Source organism: Bradysia coprophila (assembly GCF_014529535.1).
Source record: "Bradysia coprophila strain Holo2 chromosome X unlocalized genomic scaffold, BU_Bcop_v1 contig_130, whole genome shotgun sequence".
NCBI classification, from domain to species: Eukaryota; Metazoa; Arthropoda; class Insecta; order Diptera; family Sciaridae; genus Bradysia; species Bradysia coprophila.
In genome coordinates this window covers 1,515,675-1,533,164 of record NW_023503296.1, presented here as the reverse complement: position 1 = coordinate 1,533,164, position 17,490 = coordinate 1,515,675, and the positions used below count along the sequence as shown (strand labels likewise).

Below are 17,490 nucleotides of genomic sequence, written 5' to 3'. Positions count from 1 at the left end.
GATAGTTTAACTAAAATGAATTGTTTTTCAAGGTTATGGTCATTTTTGGAATTTTAGTTGGATTGAATGTGATTGACTGTAATTTATGTGTAAAAGAAGAGGACTTGGACTCACAACAGGGTGTTATTGACTTTTCACTATACTTACGTTCGAGCTCTCGGTCAAGTCCAGAGGATGATGCCGCACACAATGCAATTGAGGGAGCTGCAGGCAATATGTCGGCCGTTCTCGATCAGAAGAACTACATAGAAGAGTTAAATCGTCATTTAAAGTAAAGATTAACAGAAAACGTACTCGGAAACTTGAAATGAAACGCAATGTCCTCTTCTAGCGCAACAGTTGGGAACTTGCAAGCCAAAGTGGAAACGTTAACGACAACAAATGCGTTAATGAAAGAAGACTTGGCTATAGCACGGAATAGTTTGATGGCATTGCAATCGGAAAATTTAGCTCTTCGTCAAAATAGGTCGAATACGGTTTCGACGGCCGATAGTACAAACATTCTCGACAAATTTGATCCCGAAATGGCAGAAGCGTTAGCAGACGAAAAGAAGAAGAAGCATGAAGTTGAGCGGGAATTAGAGTTGCAGGTTAAAGTCGTTTCAGCTTTCATTTTCCTTGTCGACAATTTTTTCGTTTAAGTTAAGTTTTATTCGATAGATGTCACTGAAAGCTGAAACGGAAATGGCAATGAAGCTACTGGAAAAAGATATTCACGAGAAACAAGATACGATAGTTTCGCTACGTAGACAGTTGGATGATATTAAACAAATCAATTTAGAAATGTATCGAAAGTTGCAGGTAAGATTTTATGACCGATTTCCGGTTCGATGATTAAATTCTTCCCCTCCCATCGTTATTGTTTACGGCCCTAATACTTTGACGAAATTGTAAAAGTAAATTACATTAACAAAATAGGAATGTGAGTTCGAACTAACACAAAAGGGTGACATGGTCGCTCGGCTGCAAATAAAAGCCTCACAAATTGGTAAAATTCTGCAAACATTGGAAAACAAATCGAACGAAGAAGGTCATGGTCACGGTCACAGTCGGACGCCATCGTCGTCGTCGATATCACAATTAACCAAATCGAAGCACGATTCGGGTCCACCGAATAAGAAAATTCATTACATTGATCCGATTCCTCCGTTTAATGCAAATAAAATTCGAAAATCACCTTCCGGTACCGTGGACGAAACGATTAAGGAGGACACCAGTAAAGATGCAGAGAATTAGTGTGTGAATACATACCGATACACCTACATTATATATAAAATTGATTGTTCCAAATCTATAAAACTATATCGAATAAGTCTGATTCTCTTGCTTATTAACACAAAAACCGTAGATTCGAAAAAGGGTCGACACCCTTTTGTTTGCTCATTATTTCCGGATTATAAATCCGATTAGTCGTTGTGTCGTAACGAACCACTCTATCTGTCTCTTGCTGCTAAATTATAAAAAAATTATTTTATTTTTTGTTAACACCAGAAATACTAATTTATAGGAGTGCGAAGCGTCCCTAAAGCATAAAAGTGAATTGTTGTCGAAGCTTGAGTCACAAAAGGAGACCATGCAGAATGCTATAACTCAACTACAAAACAAGTATGTCTTCTTCTTCTGTTGTTTTCAGTTAGGAGTGGTGTGAATGAATGAGATCGGCAAACAATGAATTTCGTACTCGTTTCAAGCTAGGAGAAAATATCGAAAAAATAATCAGAGTTAGGATGTTTATTATCTAGTCATAATGGAACTCCAGTTTAACTGTCTGTGGGGTGTTGATCTGTATATCACAGAAGGATTAAACCCGCAAAAAAACGGATTTTTAGTGTTAAGAATGTGACAATGGGCATTAATTGTACAATTTAATCGGCAAAGGTATAACGACACGTTACTGATTTCTTGGTTTGACTATCAGCAAAGAATTGAAGAAGAACATTTTTTACTTATGCGAGCAATGCTTTAACTGTTATACCAAATTACTTAAATATTTTAAATGGAAGGTTCCTGAATGAAAAGTTTTTTTTTGATAAAATTTATTTTATTCGTATAGAGGCAAATTAAACAATTAAAATGAAGGAAAACAAAATGTAATTATTCAATTAAGCTTTATGAATTTATCCAATAAAAAATATATTTATTAATACTGGACGTACTGCAATTGAGTTTCAATGATTTTTCATTTTACTTTTGATCGTTTCGTTAATTTACATAATCACAGACACTTCAACTTTGCAATTAGACAGCAACATAATTAAAAACTCTTTTGGGTTCAAGGCGTTACAGCGATAGTTAAGGAACCCTCTTTAAAATTAACTTACCATATTGGTACGTCAATAAACAATTACGCACAACAGTCCCAGGCTGCCATTTAGGTGCAGGATAAACTTCATTCACCTATTACATTCTATTAATTATACATTGCTGACTGCTGAACTTTGCCACATGACCGACAGCCATCCACAACGTTATAAACGAAAAAAAAAATGAATTCTGTTACTCGAACAACGTTATTCAACAGTTCCAAAATTGAATTCGGTTGTTGGAATAACGTTATTCAAAAAACGAACTGAATTTCGTTATTAAATTAATTTGAAAACCTAATCGAAATCGGGTACTCCAATAACGTTACTCGAAAGTCCTTATGAGTTCAGTTCTTCCCTGGAGACGTCGTTTTCTGCGAGAATAATCAGTTTTTATTTAATTTCGAGTACAAATATTGGAGTAGCCGAATTCATTCGGGTTTTTGAGTTGTTCGAATAACGAAATGATATCGAGGAATATGTCCTATCAATCTTCTTATTGCATACTAGCTTGACACTAAACGTTTTCGGTTCGGCCTAGGTCTGGCTCGTCTGTAATTTTTCTTCGGTGTTGGATGACCTTCAATCGAAGCTTGGGTCTGGAAACACAAAATCTACTGTGATTGTCAATCATATACTGATTCCCATACATTTCCATGCTTTCGAATAAGTTTGGATTATTAGATTGTTCTTAGAGTAGAGCAGAACGTTAAGTGGAAGTAAATATTTTAGGTATTGTAGTTACCGTAAGAACGAACCATTTAAGTTGTAATCGCACTAACGCCGTTTACCTCTCTTACAGCTAACATCGCAAACAGAGAGCTAAATGGCGTAAGGGCGTGGACAGGACACACTTATGATCGTATCAATTCAATAGCTAATTCAATGGATAGAACTGACGAGTTTAAACTCAGAACTATGTTGTGTTTTAAAATGATCTTCCCTTTCGAAAGTAAAGCAGTCTCCTGCTTCCGTAAATTGTTCTAACCTATATTATCGATAAAAGCTACAATGCTACGTGTAACTATTTAATGCTTCATGCTATCGCGTTATCTAGTTCTACCATGCAATAAAAATGAAAAAATTATATGGAAAATTCGGACCTCGTACCCAAGATGAACGAAATAGTTTACTGTTGCTCGAATCATAAGTTTGAATATATCTTTACTCATACAATCGCACCAAATTTAAAGTGGACACAATAAAAGCAGTGAAATTCGATAAGTTCGGGTTGGGATGGAAGAATGAAAAGTAACGTTTTTGTATATCAGAGAGAAAATCATTGTGTGCCGATCGATATGTTTATGACACAGAATGTATGTGAATTCAGTCATTTTAATCAGCTCGTTTCATTCAACAGGAACCCTATACTGCTTATACCGACCTGCATCTATGTACTTACTCAAACTTTCTCTCATTCATTAGATATATGTCCGAAATGGCCGGTCTAATAGTTCTCCAAGACAAATCCGAAGCATTAGCGTTGAAAAATATTGCTTGCGAAGAGCGTGCGTCACAAGCTGAAGCTGAGCTGCGAATAGAGCGCGGCTATCGCATGGAAGTACAGCAAAGCGAGTCCGACAAAATCGAACAAATCAATAACTTACAGTGCAACATAAAACAATTGCACGATGATGCACGGAAACATGAGCGAGTCCGGCAGGAACTGGACAAATTGAAGAAACAATGGTCTGAGGCACAAACAACATTGGAGGAACTTGGCATACAGTTGAGTGTCAGTAAATTGCAGGTGTCCGAATTGCAGGAGAAGGTGAATTTGAAAGAAAGCAACAAAAATTCGAATGCTGATGGCATTGGTACCTGGACACCGGACAGCATGTCGTCGAAATGTCGCGGCTGTAATAGGGAGTTTAGTTTAACTAAACGGAAGGTATGGAATTTTTGAATCATATTCAGTAGCATTTTGCAATTACCATGTTTAAAGACTTGTTTATTACAAAATGGTGTCTGATTGAAGTTATAACAAAATTCTGATTGCAGCACCACTGTCGAAACTGTGGCGAGATATTTTGCAACAGTTGCTCGGAACAATTAGCACCACTACCGAACGATCAGGGACAATTTGGAAAACCAGTACGCGTTTGTGACGGATGCTGGGAAATCATTAATGCACCGAGAAACTAGTTTTTGATGATGTTCATTTAACAACAAATTTTATTTTGAAAATAACGAAAATGCCTTAACTGTTAGAATGATGTTGCGTTGAAGAATATTACGTAATAATCAGCTCCTGCTAAACTATATATTTTGATTGTAAAAAAGATGATAAAAAGAACAGAAACTCAGAATTTAATATATTTTTCAAGGAATCTGAACAAGAACCGTTTTGTCTCTTAACATTTTGCTTGTCATAAAATGATGTGCTCCTGGTGCTCCTTGACACTGTAGTAGTTTCTACAAGGAATCCCTAAGATAATTTTGAACAAGAAATGTGTTTATCAGATGCTTTATACTACTCTGATCGCCGGGCACAAAGTAAGCGATGACTTCGGTGGGTGAACGTAATCTGGCAATCGAACTGAGTACAATCTTTTGCAAGCAATCATATCAACAAAAACGAAATGTTTACGTCAAGAACAATGAAGTAAGAGATTATATCAATCTGTTCGAAACATTTGGAATCTAAACTTCTGTGAGAGGTAAGAATAACAGACCGCCATTTTATTAGATATGCGGGAACACACCACTTCTGATGATTTTACATGTAAAAAATTTCACCACATCATCAAGACGACGAGAATCATCAGAGTAGGTGAGTATACAGCCTTGGCATTTATAACCGAGTTACATACCATGTTACAGATGGCAAGCATAAATGCTCAAAACAAACGAGGCATTGAAAACGTGTTTTGGTCCTAGTTTTCATTGACAGATGCAGCAATCGCAATTTTCGATAGAGAAATTTCTAACTTTATTTGACAGTTGCGACAATTTCGTCATGAAAACAAGGACCAAAACATGTTTTGAATGCCTCGTTTGTTTTCAGCATAACCCATAGAGGTAGACTCAAGTCAATGTAAGTTTGCAATTGGTTAGCATTCTACAGTTTTAATTGTTCCGATTTTTCCACATCGCTCTACATGTTGGCAACAAAAGAAGTGTCGTTTCACTCACACATACGTGTGGAATTAAAGAAACGTAAAGAAAAACGCTACTTCTATGTGGTGGAATAAGTGTGGAACAAATAAAACGAAAGAAACAAACGAAACCCACCAAAACTGTATTCTTATGATGAGATCAGTTTTTGACCAGTACTACCGGTCCAGTAGTATCCAATGAATGTACAAAAGAGGTATCGTCTGTCCATACAAGCCGGAGGAAAAAGCGATTTCATATAAACAAACTCACCTTTCAGTGAAAATCATTGAGAGGTGAGTTTCTTTATAAGAAATCGCTATTTCCTCCGCTCCATACAAATTTTGACATACCTATAGAATATAACTTTCATTGGTTTAATCGGGTCTAAATATTACTTTCATCGATCAAAGCATTTTTATTCTGTTGATTTCAAATCTTGTACTTCAATTTTTTTAACATGCATTTTACCATGTAAAGGACCATATAACGCAGTGCTTGTCATTATTTTTGTCGTCGTTTTCGATGTGAATATGTGACAGGATATAATGCCATAATTAAGCCAACGAAACTTTTATTATTCGTGACTAAGTTGCATAAATAACTAATTTAACGATAGGTTGTTGATTACAATGAACGTCAACACAAGGTATGGTCGAATGTCAAACTTTGAATGTAACTGAGGACATAGCGATTCCATTTAAACAAACTCACCTCTCATGGAGTTTGTTTATATGAAATCGCTGAAATCGCCATGTCCTCCGGTTTGTATGAACAGGCCATACCTCGTTTGTACATTCATTGGTTCATTAGAGATTTTTGTAGAAAAAACAAGCCAAAACTTGTTATGTAAACCTTAATTTCAACTGTTGTATTTAAACAATATGCAACACAAATGGCATCTATTCTTAATAATATACATACTACAACCGGCTGCTCGGGCTGGAGGTGCTGTTGTAGTATTTAATTTAATTTATTCCATTCAAAAACCTGGAAAAAACACACAAAGAAGAAGTGAAACGTGTATGTGCATTCAAAGTCTTTTTTCGATAAGGACAAAAGGAAGAAGAATCAAGCCGCTCTTCATGTGTTTTGTTTGCATGTTTTTTTTTTCAAACATTTACCTTCTCCAGAAGAAAAGAAAATGTTACACAAACAGTGTCAGTTTATCGAATAAATTAGTTTACGGTTGTTCTTGTTGTTAAAAGTATTTTCCGTTGGTGTGCTAGGGAACTAGGGAATCGAACGAGACAAACGAAAATAAATTGGTTCAAATGAATGGCTTAAATTACGACGGAATGGGATACGACGAGTATTACGATGAGCATCCCTACGATCCGGACGATATGTTCTACGATGAATTGGAGGTGCAACCGCAAACGGTGCGCGATACATGGACCTACTGCATTCAGCCATCGATTGCACAAATTTCGTCCTATGTGGCCACATTCCTGATTTGGAACTTTATTTTTCGCATAACAACAACATTTCTACCGGTACCTGTCAATGTGAAACATTTCTTTTCAATTACATGCGGAGGAGCTATCTTGTACCTAACAATGGGCGTTGGATCGTGTTACGTTTTCGTTCTAGCACTGACAATCTATAGTATTCTGATTGGCGTTCAAAAGTTGTTGAGGCAGCATTACGGTTACGTTGTAGCTGCCTTCACCATAATTTACTTGGTCATTGGAGAATTGTCACAAATCAACGCTGAACAATGGCATAAATTGCGAGGCGCTCAAATGGTAATGGTGATGAAGGGTATTTCGATTGGCTTCGATGTGGATTCCAAGAAAATATCCCAACTCCCAAACTTCCTGGAAAGCATTGGCTATCTGTTATGTCCATCGAATTCTTCGCTTGGCCCATGGATACCGTACAGTGAGTACGTGGAAATATTTAAGAAGAATCGAAGGAACTCGAATTTTCATTGGGCATACTGGATTTTTGTCAACGTTCTGATATCAGTCATTTGTGTGCTATGCTCAAATTGCTTGATCGCGTATTTCATTGCCGACAGTTCATGGAAATGGATAACAGCGTACCGGGATGCGATGTCGTACCGATTCAGTCATTATTTCGTCACATTCCTATCACAATCGATGATGCTGATGGGTGGTTACCAAGAGGAACAGAACAAAGTCCTGGGCTACACGATAACGAAACCTTGGCAGATTGAAGTTCCACGTTCACTCGTTGGTGTAGTGGTTGTGTGGAACATTTCGATGCACAGATGGTTGAAGGCTTATGTGTTCCGTACGTTACGGAAATACGGTGCATTTAAGGCCATTCTCTCCACATATGTTATTTCTACTCTATTGCATGGTCTCAGTTTTCCCATTGCTGCCGTTTTATTGACGCTCGGCATCGCTACTTATGTGGAGTACAGACTGCGGAAGTCGTTTGCAACAGTTTTCGATGCTTGCTTATTAGCCAATTCTTGCAATCAAAACTGCAATCACCGTCACAAATGGCGTCATCCTGCTGTTCTGACTGCTAACGTGTTCTTTGGCATTTTAGCCATGGTACATTTGACCTATTTGGGTGTTATGTTTGATGCATTTGCGCATGCAGACGAAAATGGATTTTCGTACCAAGATACGTTGGACAAATGGAGTTCGTTGTATTTTCTGGGCCATTGGTTGATATTCGCTTTCTACATTTTGTATTATTTTATCGAAAACTAAGATCTGGACCTGATATATGAACTACTATGTGCGTCATAGGCACAAACTGTGATAAAATGTATTTTTTTACGTGAAATAAACTTTGGTCAATCTTACGATAAGGCGATGTTTTCTTCGTGACAAGGATGGTGCTTCAACACATTTCTGGCATTGTAAAGAAATAGGTAAAATCCATCAGAATGAGAGCGACAAATCAATCTAAATAAAAATGGTAGAAAACTTCAATTGATTACTTCATGAAGGATTAACGACCCACAACGTGGTTCTTTAGGAAAATAGATTGTAGGTTGAGAGCAACTAAGAATTTAGCGACGCTACTAAAGCTCAGTCACCCTTTGCCAGTAATAACTTTTGACCAACCCACACCCACTCTAATATTAGTCGAAACGACGTCAAAGTGTTAGATGTGACAATTGGTGGTGGTGATCAGGTACTGTAATTTGTCAGAGATTTAAAAGCCGAATGGCGAAGGTAATTCCATTTTCGGAAATAGAATTGATGTCAGCGCCTATGTTCCATAATCAATTCAGTGGTCCCTGTAAAAATTTCCTGTCCTTCGGTAGGACAATATTTTCACATGAAGAGTGATAGGACTTCTTCATAGTTCATATTTGTATTTCAGTGCCCGACCTAACTACGACATTCTACCTTTCTTGTTCCTCTTTTCTCGTACTCTGGCTTGACTTCTTCGTGCTGACAAGCACCAATTTCAAGACTTTTACGGTTTACTTTCGGTGTGATGAAATCTCAGATATCATGACCAGTGTTGTGGAATGAATCAAATATAACTCCATTAAACAAGATTCATTTGTTGACTGTGACTATGTTTTGTATTCTGCTTCTCATTTTTTTGGGAATGTAGCTTTCTTTGACACTCGATTTTCCATCAGTAGTTGGCAATCATATCACTTATGTAAACTTTCAAACGCTAGTTCAATTGAAAGATTTACTGCTGTCTTGTGTAAGAGGCTAGCGGAAACAATTAAAGATAGTCACTCTGGTTTTTGGACCGCCGCTAGTTCTAGAGGTCATTCACTTAACGTGAGTCCGGTGTAAGGGAAGAGTGTCTAAACTCTGTATGTTCCCATTTTATTTTATTTTTTTAGCTTCACTTGATAGGCATTTCAGCTGTGGAATGAAGATGAGGAATGCCAGCTCGCTGTGATTCACTTCAGGTTATACTCTTCACTGAGTATATAGAAGTAAAGGACGGATTAGGCTTAGTCCAACCACTAATGAATCACTAACGGAAGTCGAATAATTTTGCGAAACATTCATACAATGTGTGAATCCATTGTTCAAAATTGTTCATTGCACGAACGGAGGGAGAAGGAAAATGTAAGTCACAGAAGAGTAATTCTCGTCTTTATCCGAATCTACCAGATCTTCTCTAAGATAAGTTTTTTTTATTCCCGTTTCTCGATAGAGAAACGGGTCTTCAAAAAAAAATTGCGTTTGTTTGTCCGCAGCCCAACATTATACTATCAATACAATATATTTACTACCTGTTTATGTATTATGTATCTATCTATCTAACTATTACCTATCTTACGATTAACTATCCTATTATCTATCTACTTATCTATCTATCTATCTATCTATCTATCTATCTATATATCTATCCATATATCTATCTATCTATCCATCTATCTATCTATTATCTATCAGATATATATTTTCTATTATCTATTATCTATTATGTGTCTGGGCCTGGTCCAAAAAATATTTTTCGAGTTTGTTTGTCCGCAGGCCTCAAAAGCGGCCTCGCAGGGGTCTGCCGGCAGGACGTCGGAGGCCATTTTTCAAAAGTGGCCTCCCAGGGGTCTGCCGGCAGGACGTCGGAGGCCATTTTTCAAAAACGGCTTCTCAGGAGTAAGTTTACGAGGCCAATTTTCGAAAACAGCTTCCCAGATGTCAGTCAACATGACCTACAAGGCCAATTTTCGAAAACGGTCTCCCAGGAATCAGTCGACAAGACCTACAAGGTCTATTTTCGAAAGCGGTCTCCCAGGAGTCAGTCAACAAAACATACGAGGCCAATTTTCGAAAATTGCTGTTCAGATGTTAGTCAACAGGACCTACGAGGCCAATTTTCGAAAACGGTCTCCCAGGAGTCAGTCGACAAGACCTACAAGGCCTATTTTCGAAAACGGTCTCCCAGAAGTCAGTCGACAAGACCTGCAAGGCCTATTTTCGAAAACGGCCTTCCACAGCTTAGCCGATAAGACCTTCAAGACCATTTTTTTAGGATTAAGCCGTAGGATATCCGATGCTTTTCTTTGAAAACAGCCCCAAACGTCTCCCTCGGTCTATACTATGAAATCGTCAATTGTAATTTCCAATGAATTAAAATCTTTTTAGGATTGTATAATCTGATGAATTGTCACAAATCTTTTTTTTTTTTTTGAAGTGTTTATTGATTTATTTGAGGAAAGGTGGTCAGGCTTAGCCGTCATTCCGACCTGTAAAACCTTGTATCTTTTTAAAGTACAGATAACAAATTACAAATAAAAAATTTCTTCGATTTCTTACAAATCAAGTTGTAAGAAAATCGAAAATGAATCTTGTAAATATTTTTCAAATATTATCTTATTTATCTACGGCTGATCCAAAATAGGGTTTGTTTGCCCACAACAATTCAAATATTCATAAGACTATACAGATCGATATAAAATTGAGAAACGGGAGTGCCACGTTAGTGGCCTTACTTGTCTATCTAGGTGAATTAATAGCAGTGAAAAAGTTCTATTATTTCGCCGTCGGTACATAAAATAGCGTATTCACCTCTGTCCAAATGTTTATTTAGACACTTGGGGTTATACCATTCGCCTTCGGTTCATGCAATAACTACCCAAGTGTCTAAATAAACATGTGGACAGAGGTGAATAATCTACTATTAACAGATTGTGTGATTGTGATTTTCACGTACAAGTTGACTCTCCATGTACCTTGGTCATTAAATTCGACTGCAGACTACAGTAGGAACCGAATAAAAGTATTATTTTTATAGAAATGTATGAGAATGGTTTAGCAAAAATGTCCTACGCAGGACAGTAGGACGAATTTTCAAAATGTAGGACAAAGTAGGAAAGTAGGACTCTGTGGAAGCGCTGTCAACTTTTTGTTGCAAAGGGAAATCATAATGAAGGCCAATCTTGACCTTGAACTTGTTTTGCGATTTTGTACAGGTTTTTGCCATTCCAATGGCATATGTTGTCCCAAAATCCAATGTACACTGTTCCTTTCTGTGCTTGGACTAATTGTTCTAAAGTCGCTTCCCACACATCAGTCCGGCGCTGTCGTCGTTAGCTTTTCGGAGCCACGTGAAATTTTTTAAATTTGCGCTAAGTATGTAGGCTGGGCCAAGGTCCGCCTTGGGCTGGGCGCCAAATTTAATTGTTTTAACTAGCTCATAAAGGGCAATATGCAAAAGGAGGTACTGCCTAAATGGGAGTTTTGCTCACACAATGTGTCTCCAATTCCTTGGCCAACACCACTATACGGTTCGACCATATCGGATCACTGATTACGAGTGTGGGTGAACTGATTACGTATGCATGCTCACAGTAACAAAAAAGCAGTCGCAACACAATCGATACTGGAACCACTCAAATTCAAAGCCTATAAATTGGTTGGCGCTTTTCGTTCTGTTACTGGAAGTTATTATGCGTTTTTAAATAATGAAATCAATTTTATTGTCAAGGGTAATTGTGCACATTAAAATAGAATGTCCGCATCGAGATATTAATACCAAACATGGTTTTAGTCGTTACGGAGACATTTGACGAATCATAATGAAAATTCAAGCAGTTGCGTGTGTAGTACTGACTCTATTGAAATTTACGTCCTCTAGCAATTTCAACTTTCCACTCATCACACAATATCTGCAGTGGCATAACATAAGAGCGACTTTATTCGTAGCATGTGGACGTACAGACTGGGTTGAACTGCAAGATATTACAAATAATATGAAAATCCACGACATCTATTTCAACCATTGGGACTTGTCTGGTGGAGATGATGTAGCCGACTTCAATTATCAACACTTTTTTGTCCGAGTAAACTATCCGATATGTGTGGTCGTTCAATGGGAGTGTAATGAAACGATGAGAATGCTAACTGAAATATCGAAGAGGACAATGTTTCACTACGAACGACACTGGCTGATGTTTGGCAAAAGTTCTGAAAAGATGTTTTCCACATTGAGCGGCGAGTACATAAATGTTGATGCTGAAGTGGTCGTTGCCGAAGCGATAGCTAAAAAGTAAATTTGTTTGTCTGTAGGTCTTTCTAATTTCTAAGTTAGAAAACGACCGTTATTAAGTGACTGAAACCGTGGGACAATTTTATTTCTATAATCTTGTTGCAGTGAGTACCAACTCAGTGACGTGTACAATCCGAGTGTTAAGCGGAATGGAACCTTCAAAATGGGAAGAATAGGCAATTGGAATGAAATCTCCGGTCTTATAATGAACGAATCAAATACTAAATTCGACAGGCGTCACAATCTTGAGGGCCTCACATTCTTTGCTGCCATTACAGTAATGCTGTGCCTTACTTAATCTGCTGATTTGTATTGTCAAATTCGTTTTAAATCAGATACCTGCACTTCCTCCAAATAAAACGTTTATCGAGCACATCTATTCGGACGAACCACGTTATCTTTACATGGATAATATGAGTAAAAGTAACATGCGGGTCTTTCAAATACTGAGCGAAATGTACAATTTCAAAATGACAATACGACGGGCAACTCTGTGGGGAAGAATACAAAATAATTCTTGGAATGGAGTGCTTGGGTTACTCAATCGTTCAGAAATTGATATGGGTATATCAGGTCTTCGGTGGGAAAGTGATCGATATGGGGTGTACGAACCAACAACCAATTCTTTCTATGTTCAGTGAGTATATCGTTCTCGGTTGGTCGATTTTTGTATTACCGCTAGATTTCCAGAATTTTGTTCATATTTCGTCATCCGAAGATTGTTGATGCGCTAGATATTTTTATAAAACCATTCGTTTGGATGGTGTGGCTGTTAATTTTCGCAATTGCAGTCATCACATCGATTTTGATTCGAAATTTCTTTGTACTCGAAAATCGTCTAAGTGCAAGATCTGCAGCCATAGCAACAACATCGAATGATGACTCCTACTTCAACAGCGTTCTGAGCATGTTTGGAATCTTATTCCAGCAAGGTAACTTTCATGATTTAGTAAAGGGCTCATCAGGTATTAGTTTATCATTCATCAACAGGATGTGCAGACAACCCATCGTTTCGACACGTATTTTCACTCTGACTTACTTTCTGTTTTCATTGGTCATCTTCCAATTTTACGGTAGCTTCATCATCAGTTCCTTGCTCAATGAAGCCCCCAAAACCATTAAAACAATGAGACAGCTTTTGAATACTCGATTAGACTTTGCTATGGATGAACTGCCATACATTCAAGACACATTCAGTCATGTGTTTGAAAAGTCAGCACTTGAAATGTACAATAAAATCATGGAACAGCCGAAGCCATTTTTACCACTGTTCACTGGCTTAGACTTGGTGAAAAAAGGCTCATTGGCATTTAACACGGACGGCATTTACGCCTACGCAATTTTAAAAAGTGCGCCTCAGAATAACTCGATTCTTTCCATTCGTCGGCCATTAATTTCCTTTCATTTCAGCAATCCTCACAGACGATGAATTGTGTGAATTGCAACAAATTAAGTACGTAGGGAAGATACCAACGGGTCCGGGATTGCCGAAACGGTCACCGCTAAGAGAGCTTATTAAAATTGGCGTCAGAAAGCTTCATGAAACTGGAATTATTGCGCATGTGTGGAAAACTTGGATCTCACATATGCCAAAATGTGCACGCTCAGATGTCGATGTTGTCCCCGTCGATATGATCCACTTTTCATCGGCACTTTATGTTTTAGGATTTGGAATGCAGCTCAGCATAACTCTATTTATCGGTGAACTGTGCCGGAATTATTTTTTCAAAGTACGAATTATGCGTAATGGCAACTGAAATATAATCGAAAAACAATGTTGTCGTAGTAATTGTGGTTGGTAAATTCACAATTATATTGTCACAGAATATAGTATTCGTGATGGCAACCATTTACTTGAACTTTTTATTTTAACGATTAATGGTGCACGACATTGCCGGTACATTATATCATTGCTGGAAAGTTGTTGTTTTCACAGTAGTGTGATAAATGTAAAATGAGTCGAAGGCGAGTAAAGTAATTGCACAATCCAAAAATATATTTTAAATAAATGAGGAATGTGGCTTATTCCATTGTGATGTCACGTATGGAACGGTTAAACACTAAGGAAGTAGAAAAGCTCCAAAAATACGAACTTCAGTTTTTGTTTGTGAATCGAGGAACTCCGAAAACATTTTAGATGCTGAAAAAGTCGTAGGAGTCCTGAAACTCCCTCAAAATTGCCGTTCCTACGCAACCGTTTCATAGAATTGCCCATATATACTGTTTCAAGGCATACCGCAAACAGCACATACGTGCAACGAGGAACTTACGTGAGTTCGATTGTAAAACAGACACATGTATAGTGCATTATTAAGAGCGATATTACATTCCGCTACCTTATTAAATTGAAAAGAAATTGGAAAGAGTTATGGTTGCCTCAATAAAATGGGATATGTCAGCATCGAGCTATTTATACAAAACAATGTTTTAGTCGTTACGGAGACATTAAGCGAATCATAATGAAAATTCAAGCAGTTGCGTGTGTATTACTGCCTCTATTGAACATTGCGTCTTCTAGTAATTTCAACTTTCCACTCATCAATGAATATCTTCAGTGGAATAATATTAGAGCGTCTTTATTCGTCGCATGTAGACGTACCGATACCGACTGGGTTGAACTGCAAGATATTACAAATAATCTGAAAATCCACGACATCTATGTCAACCATTGGGACTTGTCTGGTGGAGATAGTGTAGCCGACTTCAATTATCAACACTTTTTTGTCCGAGTAAACTATCCGATATGTGTGGTCGTTCAATGGGAGTGTAATGAAACGATGAGTATGCTAACTGAAATATCGAAGAGGACAATGTTTCACTACGAACGACACTGGCTGATTTTTGGCAGAAGTGCTGAAAAAATGTTTTCCACGTTGAGCGGAGAGTACATAAATGTTGATGCTGAAGTGGTCGTTGCTGAAGCGATAGCTAAAAAGTAAAGTAGTCCGTAGTTGTTCCGTCGTAGATCGTATTTTTAAGTTAGAAAGGGTGATATCATGTTTACGAGTTAGCTTAGCGGCAGTGACGCAAGTTCCATTTGGGAGATATTTAAATCAAAACCGAAGAGGATGGTTCTTCCTTTTTATCAGTATCTCCGAGCTTAAATTTTACAGATCCCAAGGGAGCTCTTTCATCGAACTTTCAACGCTACAGTTAATATCATTCAAAAACTTTAATAGTTTTATTGTTTTGTTTTTTGGCATTCCAGTTTTACGTCACAACAACTTTTTTTAAGACTTGACTGATCTCACTCAATGATTTATCCGGACAATAATTGAATTTCTATGATACTGTTGCAGTGAGTACCAACTCAGTGACGTGTACAATCCGAGTGTTAAGCGGAATGGAACCTTCAAAATGGGAAGAATAGGAAATTGGAATGAAATCTCCGGCCTTGTTATGAACGAATCAAATACTAAATTCGACAGGCGTCACAATCTTGAGGGCCTAACATTCTTTGCTGCCATTACAGTAATGCTGTGCCTTACTTAATCTGCTCATTGGTATTGTCAAATTCGTTTTAAATCAGATACCTGCACTTCCTCCAAATAAAACGTTCGTCGAGCACATCTATTCGGATGACCCGCGTTATCTTTACATGGATAATATGAGTAAAAGTAACATGCGGGTCTTTCAAATACTGAGCGAAATGTACAATTTCAAAATGACAATACGCCGGACAAGTGTATGGGGAAAATTAAGAAATAATTCTTGGAATGGAGTGCTTGGGTTACTCAATCGTTCAGAAATTGATATGGGTATATCAGGTCTTCGGTGGGAAAGTGATCGATATGGGGTGTACGAACCAACAACCAACTCTTTTTATGTTCAGTAAGTATGTGTTCCCGGATAGTAGGCTATACTAAATTACTGTTCGATTTCTAGAATTTTGTTCATATTTCGTCACCCAAAGACGGTTGATGCGTTAAACATTTTTCTATCCCCATTCGTTTGGAAGGTGTGGCTGCTAATTTTCATAATTGGAATTATCACCTCGATTTTGATTCGAAATTTCTTTGTACTCGAAAATCGTCTGAGTGCAAAATCTGCAGCCATAGCAACAACATCGAATGATGACTCCTACTTCAATAGCGTACTGAGCATGTTTGGAATCTTATTGCAGCAAGGTAACCTCTGTGATTTAATAAAGGGCTCATCAGGCACGATAAACTCGATCAATACACAGGATGTACAGACAACCCATCGTTTATTTCGACACGCATTTTCACTCTGACTTACTTTCTGTTTTCATTGGTCATCTTCCAATTTTACGGTAGCTTCATCGTCAGTTCCTTGCTCAATGAAGCCCCCAAAACCATTAAAACAATGAAACAGCTATTGCATACTCGATTAGACTTTGCGATGGACGAACTGCCATACATTCAAGATGTATTCAGTCATGTCTTTGAAGAGTCGGCACTTGAAATGTACAATAAAATCATGGAACAGCCGATACCATTCTTACCATTGTTCACTGGCTTAGACTTGGTGAAGAAAGGCTCATTGGCATTTAACACCGACGGTATTGCTGCCTATGCAATTTTAAAAAGTGCGCCACACATCATCCATTCATTATCCGACAATTAATTTCCATTTATTCCAGCAAGCCTCACCGACGATGAGTTGTGTGAATTGCAACAAGTTAAGTACGTAGGGAAGATACCAACGAGTCCGGGAGTGCCGAAACGGTCGCCACTAAGAGAGCTTATTAAAATTGGCATCAGAAAGCTTCATGAAAGTGGAATTATCGCGCATGTGTGGAAAACTTGGATCTCACATTTACCGAAATGTGCACGCTCAGATGTCGATGTTGTCCCCGTCGATATGATCCACTTTTCATCGGCACTTTATGTTTTAGGATTTGGAATGCAGCTCAGCATGACTCTATTTATCGGTGAACTGTGCCGGAATGTTTATTTGAGATTACGAAACATACCGATCACGCCTAAAGTGAATCGATAAATGGTGAAATGTTACCGAAGAACGTGAGGCAAAGTTAAGTTTAATTTACCACGGCCGAACTTTGCCAGGCGCTCATTTGAGTAAACCGCCTCACAGCTCAATGGCACAAATGATGGAATGTGTGAATCAAAATGTTTTAACATTATTCTTCTCATAATAAAATTAGAATTAGACG

General features: G+C 37.8%; 3 protein-coding genes and 1 long non-coding RNA gene across 11 annotated transcripts in view; 3 read left to right on the top strand and 1 right to left on the bottom strand.

Annotated features, from left to right (window-relative positions):
* Nucleotides 1-4,590, top strand: part of LOC119067880 (protein RUFY3) — an 18,230-nt gene extending 13,640 nt beyond the window's left edge. For 4 of the 5 annotated variants that reach the window (XM_037171153.1, XM_037171154.1, XM_037171151.1 and 1 more), the window contains 6 exons: nucleotides 33-271; nucleotides 332-590; nucleotides 661-801; nucleotides 1,508-1,605; nucleotides 3,729-4,194; nucleotides 4,305-4,590. In XM_037171153.1, coding sequence (XP_037027048.1) covers nucleotides 33-271; nucleotides 332-590; nucleotides 661-801; nucleotides 1,508-1,605; nucleotides 3,729-4,194; nucleotides 4,305-4,448 — 1,347 coding nt within the window. In that variant the 3' untranslated portion in view covers nucleotides 4,449-4,590. Of the gene's footprint in view, nucleotides 1-32; nucleotides 272-331; nucleotides 591-660; nucleotides 802-918; nucleotides 1,606-3,728; nucleotides 4,195-4,304 lie in introns of those variants that run through there. The other variant, XM_037171155.1, reaches the window with a different exon arrangement.
* LOC119067899 lies at nucleotides 1,771-15,079 on the bottom strand. The gene is made up of 3 exons (XR_005086060.1): nucleotides 15,069-15,079; nucleotides 3,437-3,441; nucleotides 1,771-1,911 (listed from the first exon to the last, which is right to left on the bottom strand). It is a non-coding gene; the product is annotated as an uncharacterized LOC119067899 (long non-coding RNA).
* LOC119067887 (protein-serine O-palmitoleoyltransferase porcupine) lies at nucleotides 6,328-8,184 on the top strand. Its single transcript, XM_037171169.1, has one exon. The coding sequence runs from the start codon at nucleotides 6,674-6,676 to the stop codon at nucleotides 8,087-8,089; it is 1,416 nt and encodes a 471-aa protein (XP_037027064.1). The 5' UTR covers nucleotides 6,328-6,673; the 3' UTR covers nucleotides 8,090-8,184.
* LOC119067881 (glutamate receptor U1-like) lies at nucleotides 11,844-17,490 on the top strand. Of its 4 annotated transcripts, none has more exons than XM_037171158.1 (6): nucleotides 11,844-12,353; nucleotides 12,459-12,630; nucleotides 12,689-12,990; nucleotides 13,044-13,285; nucleotides 16,540-16,902; nucleotides 16,957-17,490. In XM_037171158.1, the coding sequence occupies exons 1-6, from the start codon at nucleotides 11,884-11,886 to the stop codon at nucleotides 17,313-17,315; spliced, it is 1,908 nt and encodes a 635-aa protein (XP_037027053.1). In that variant the 5' UTR covers nucleotides 11,844-11,883; the 3' UTR covers nucleotides 17,316-17,490. The 4 variants fall into 4 exon arrangements, with proteins under 4 accessions (XP_037027053.1, XP_037027054.1, XP_037027055.1 ...); XM_037171159.1 differs by lacking the exons at nucleotides 12,689-12,990; nucleotides 13,044-13,285 and adding exons at nucleotides 15,883-16,184; nucleotides 16,239-16,480 and having other exon boundaries at nucleotides 12,268-12,353; XM_037171160.1 differs by lacking the exon at nucleotides 13,044-13,285 and adding an exon at nucleotides 16,239-16,480 and having other exon boundaries at nucleotides 12,268-12,353.

Coding starts and splice junctions, on each gene's coding strand:
- LOC119067881 (XM_037171157.1), top strand. CDS start 14,813: ATGAAAATTCAAGCAGTTGCGTGTGTATTACTGCCTCTATTGAACATT. Junction 15,825..15,882: donor CATTCTTTGCTGCCATTACA/GTAATGCTGTGC, acceptor GTTTTAAATCAG/ATACCTGCACTTCCTCCAAA. Junction 16,903..16,956: donor TGCCTATGCAATTTTAAAAA/GTGCGCCACACA, acceptor CATTTATTCCAG/CAAGCCTCACCGACGATGAG.
- LOC119067887 (XM_037171169.1), top strand. CDS start 6,674: ATGAATGGCTTAAATTACGACGGAATGGGATACGACGAGTATTACGAT.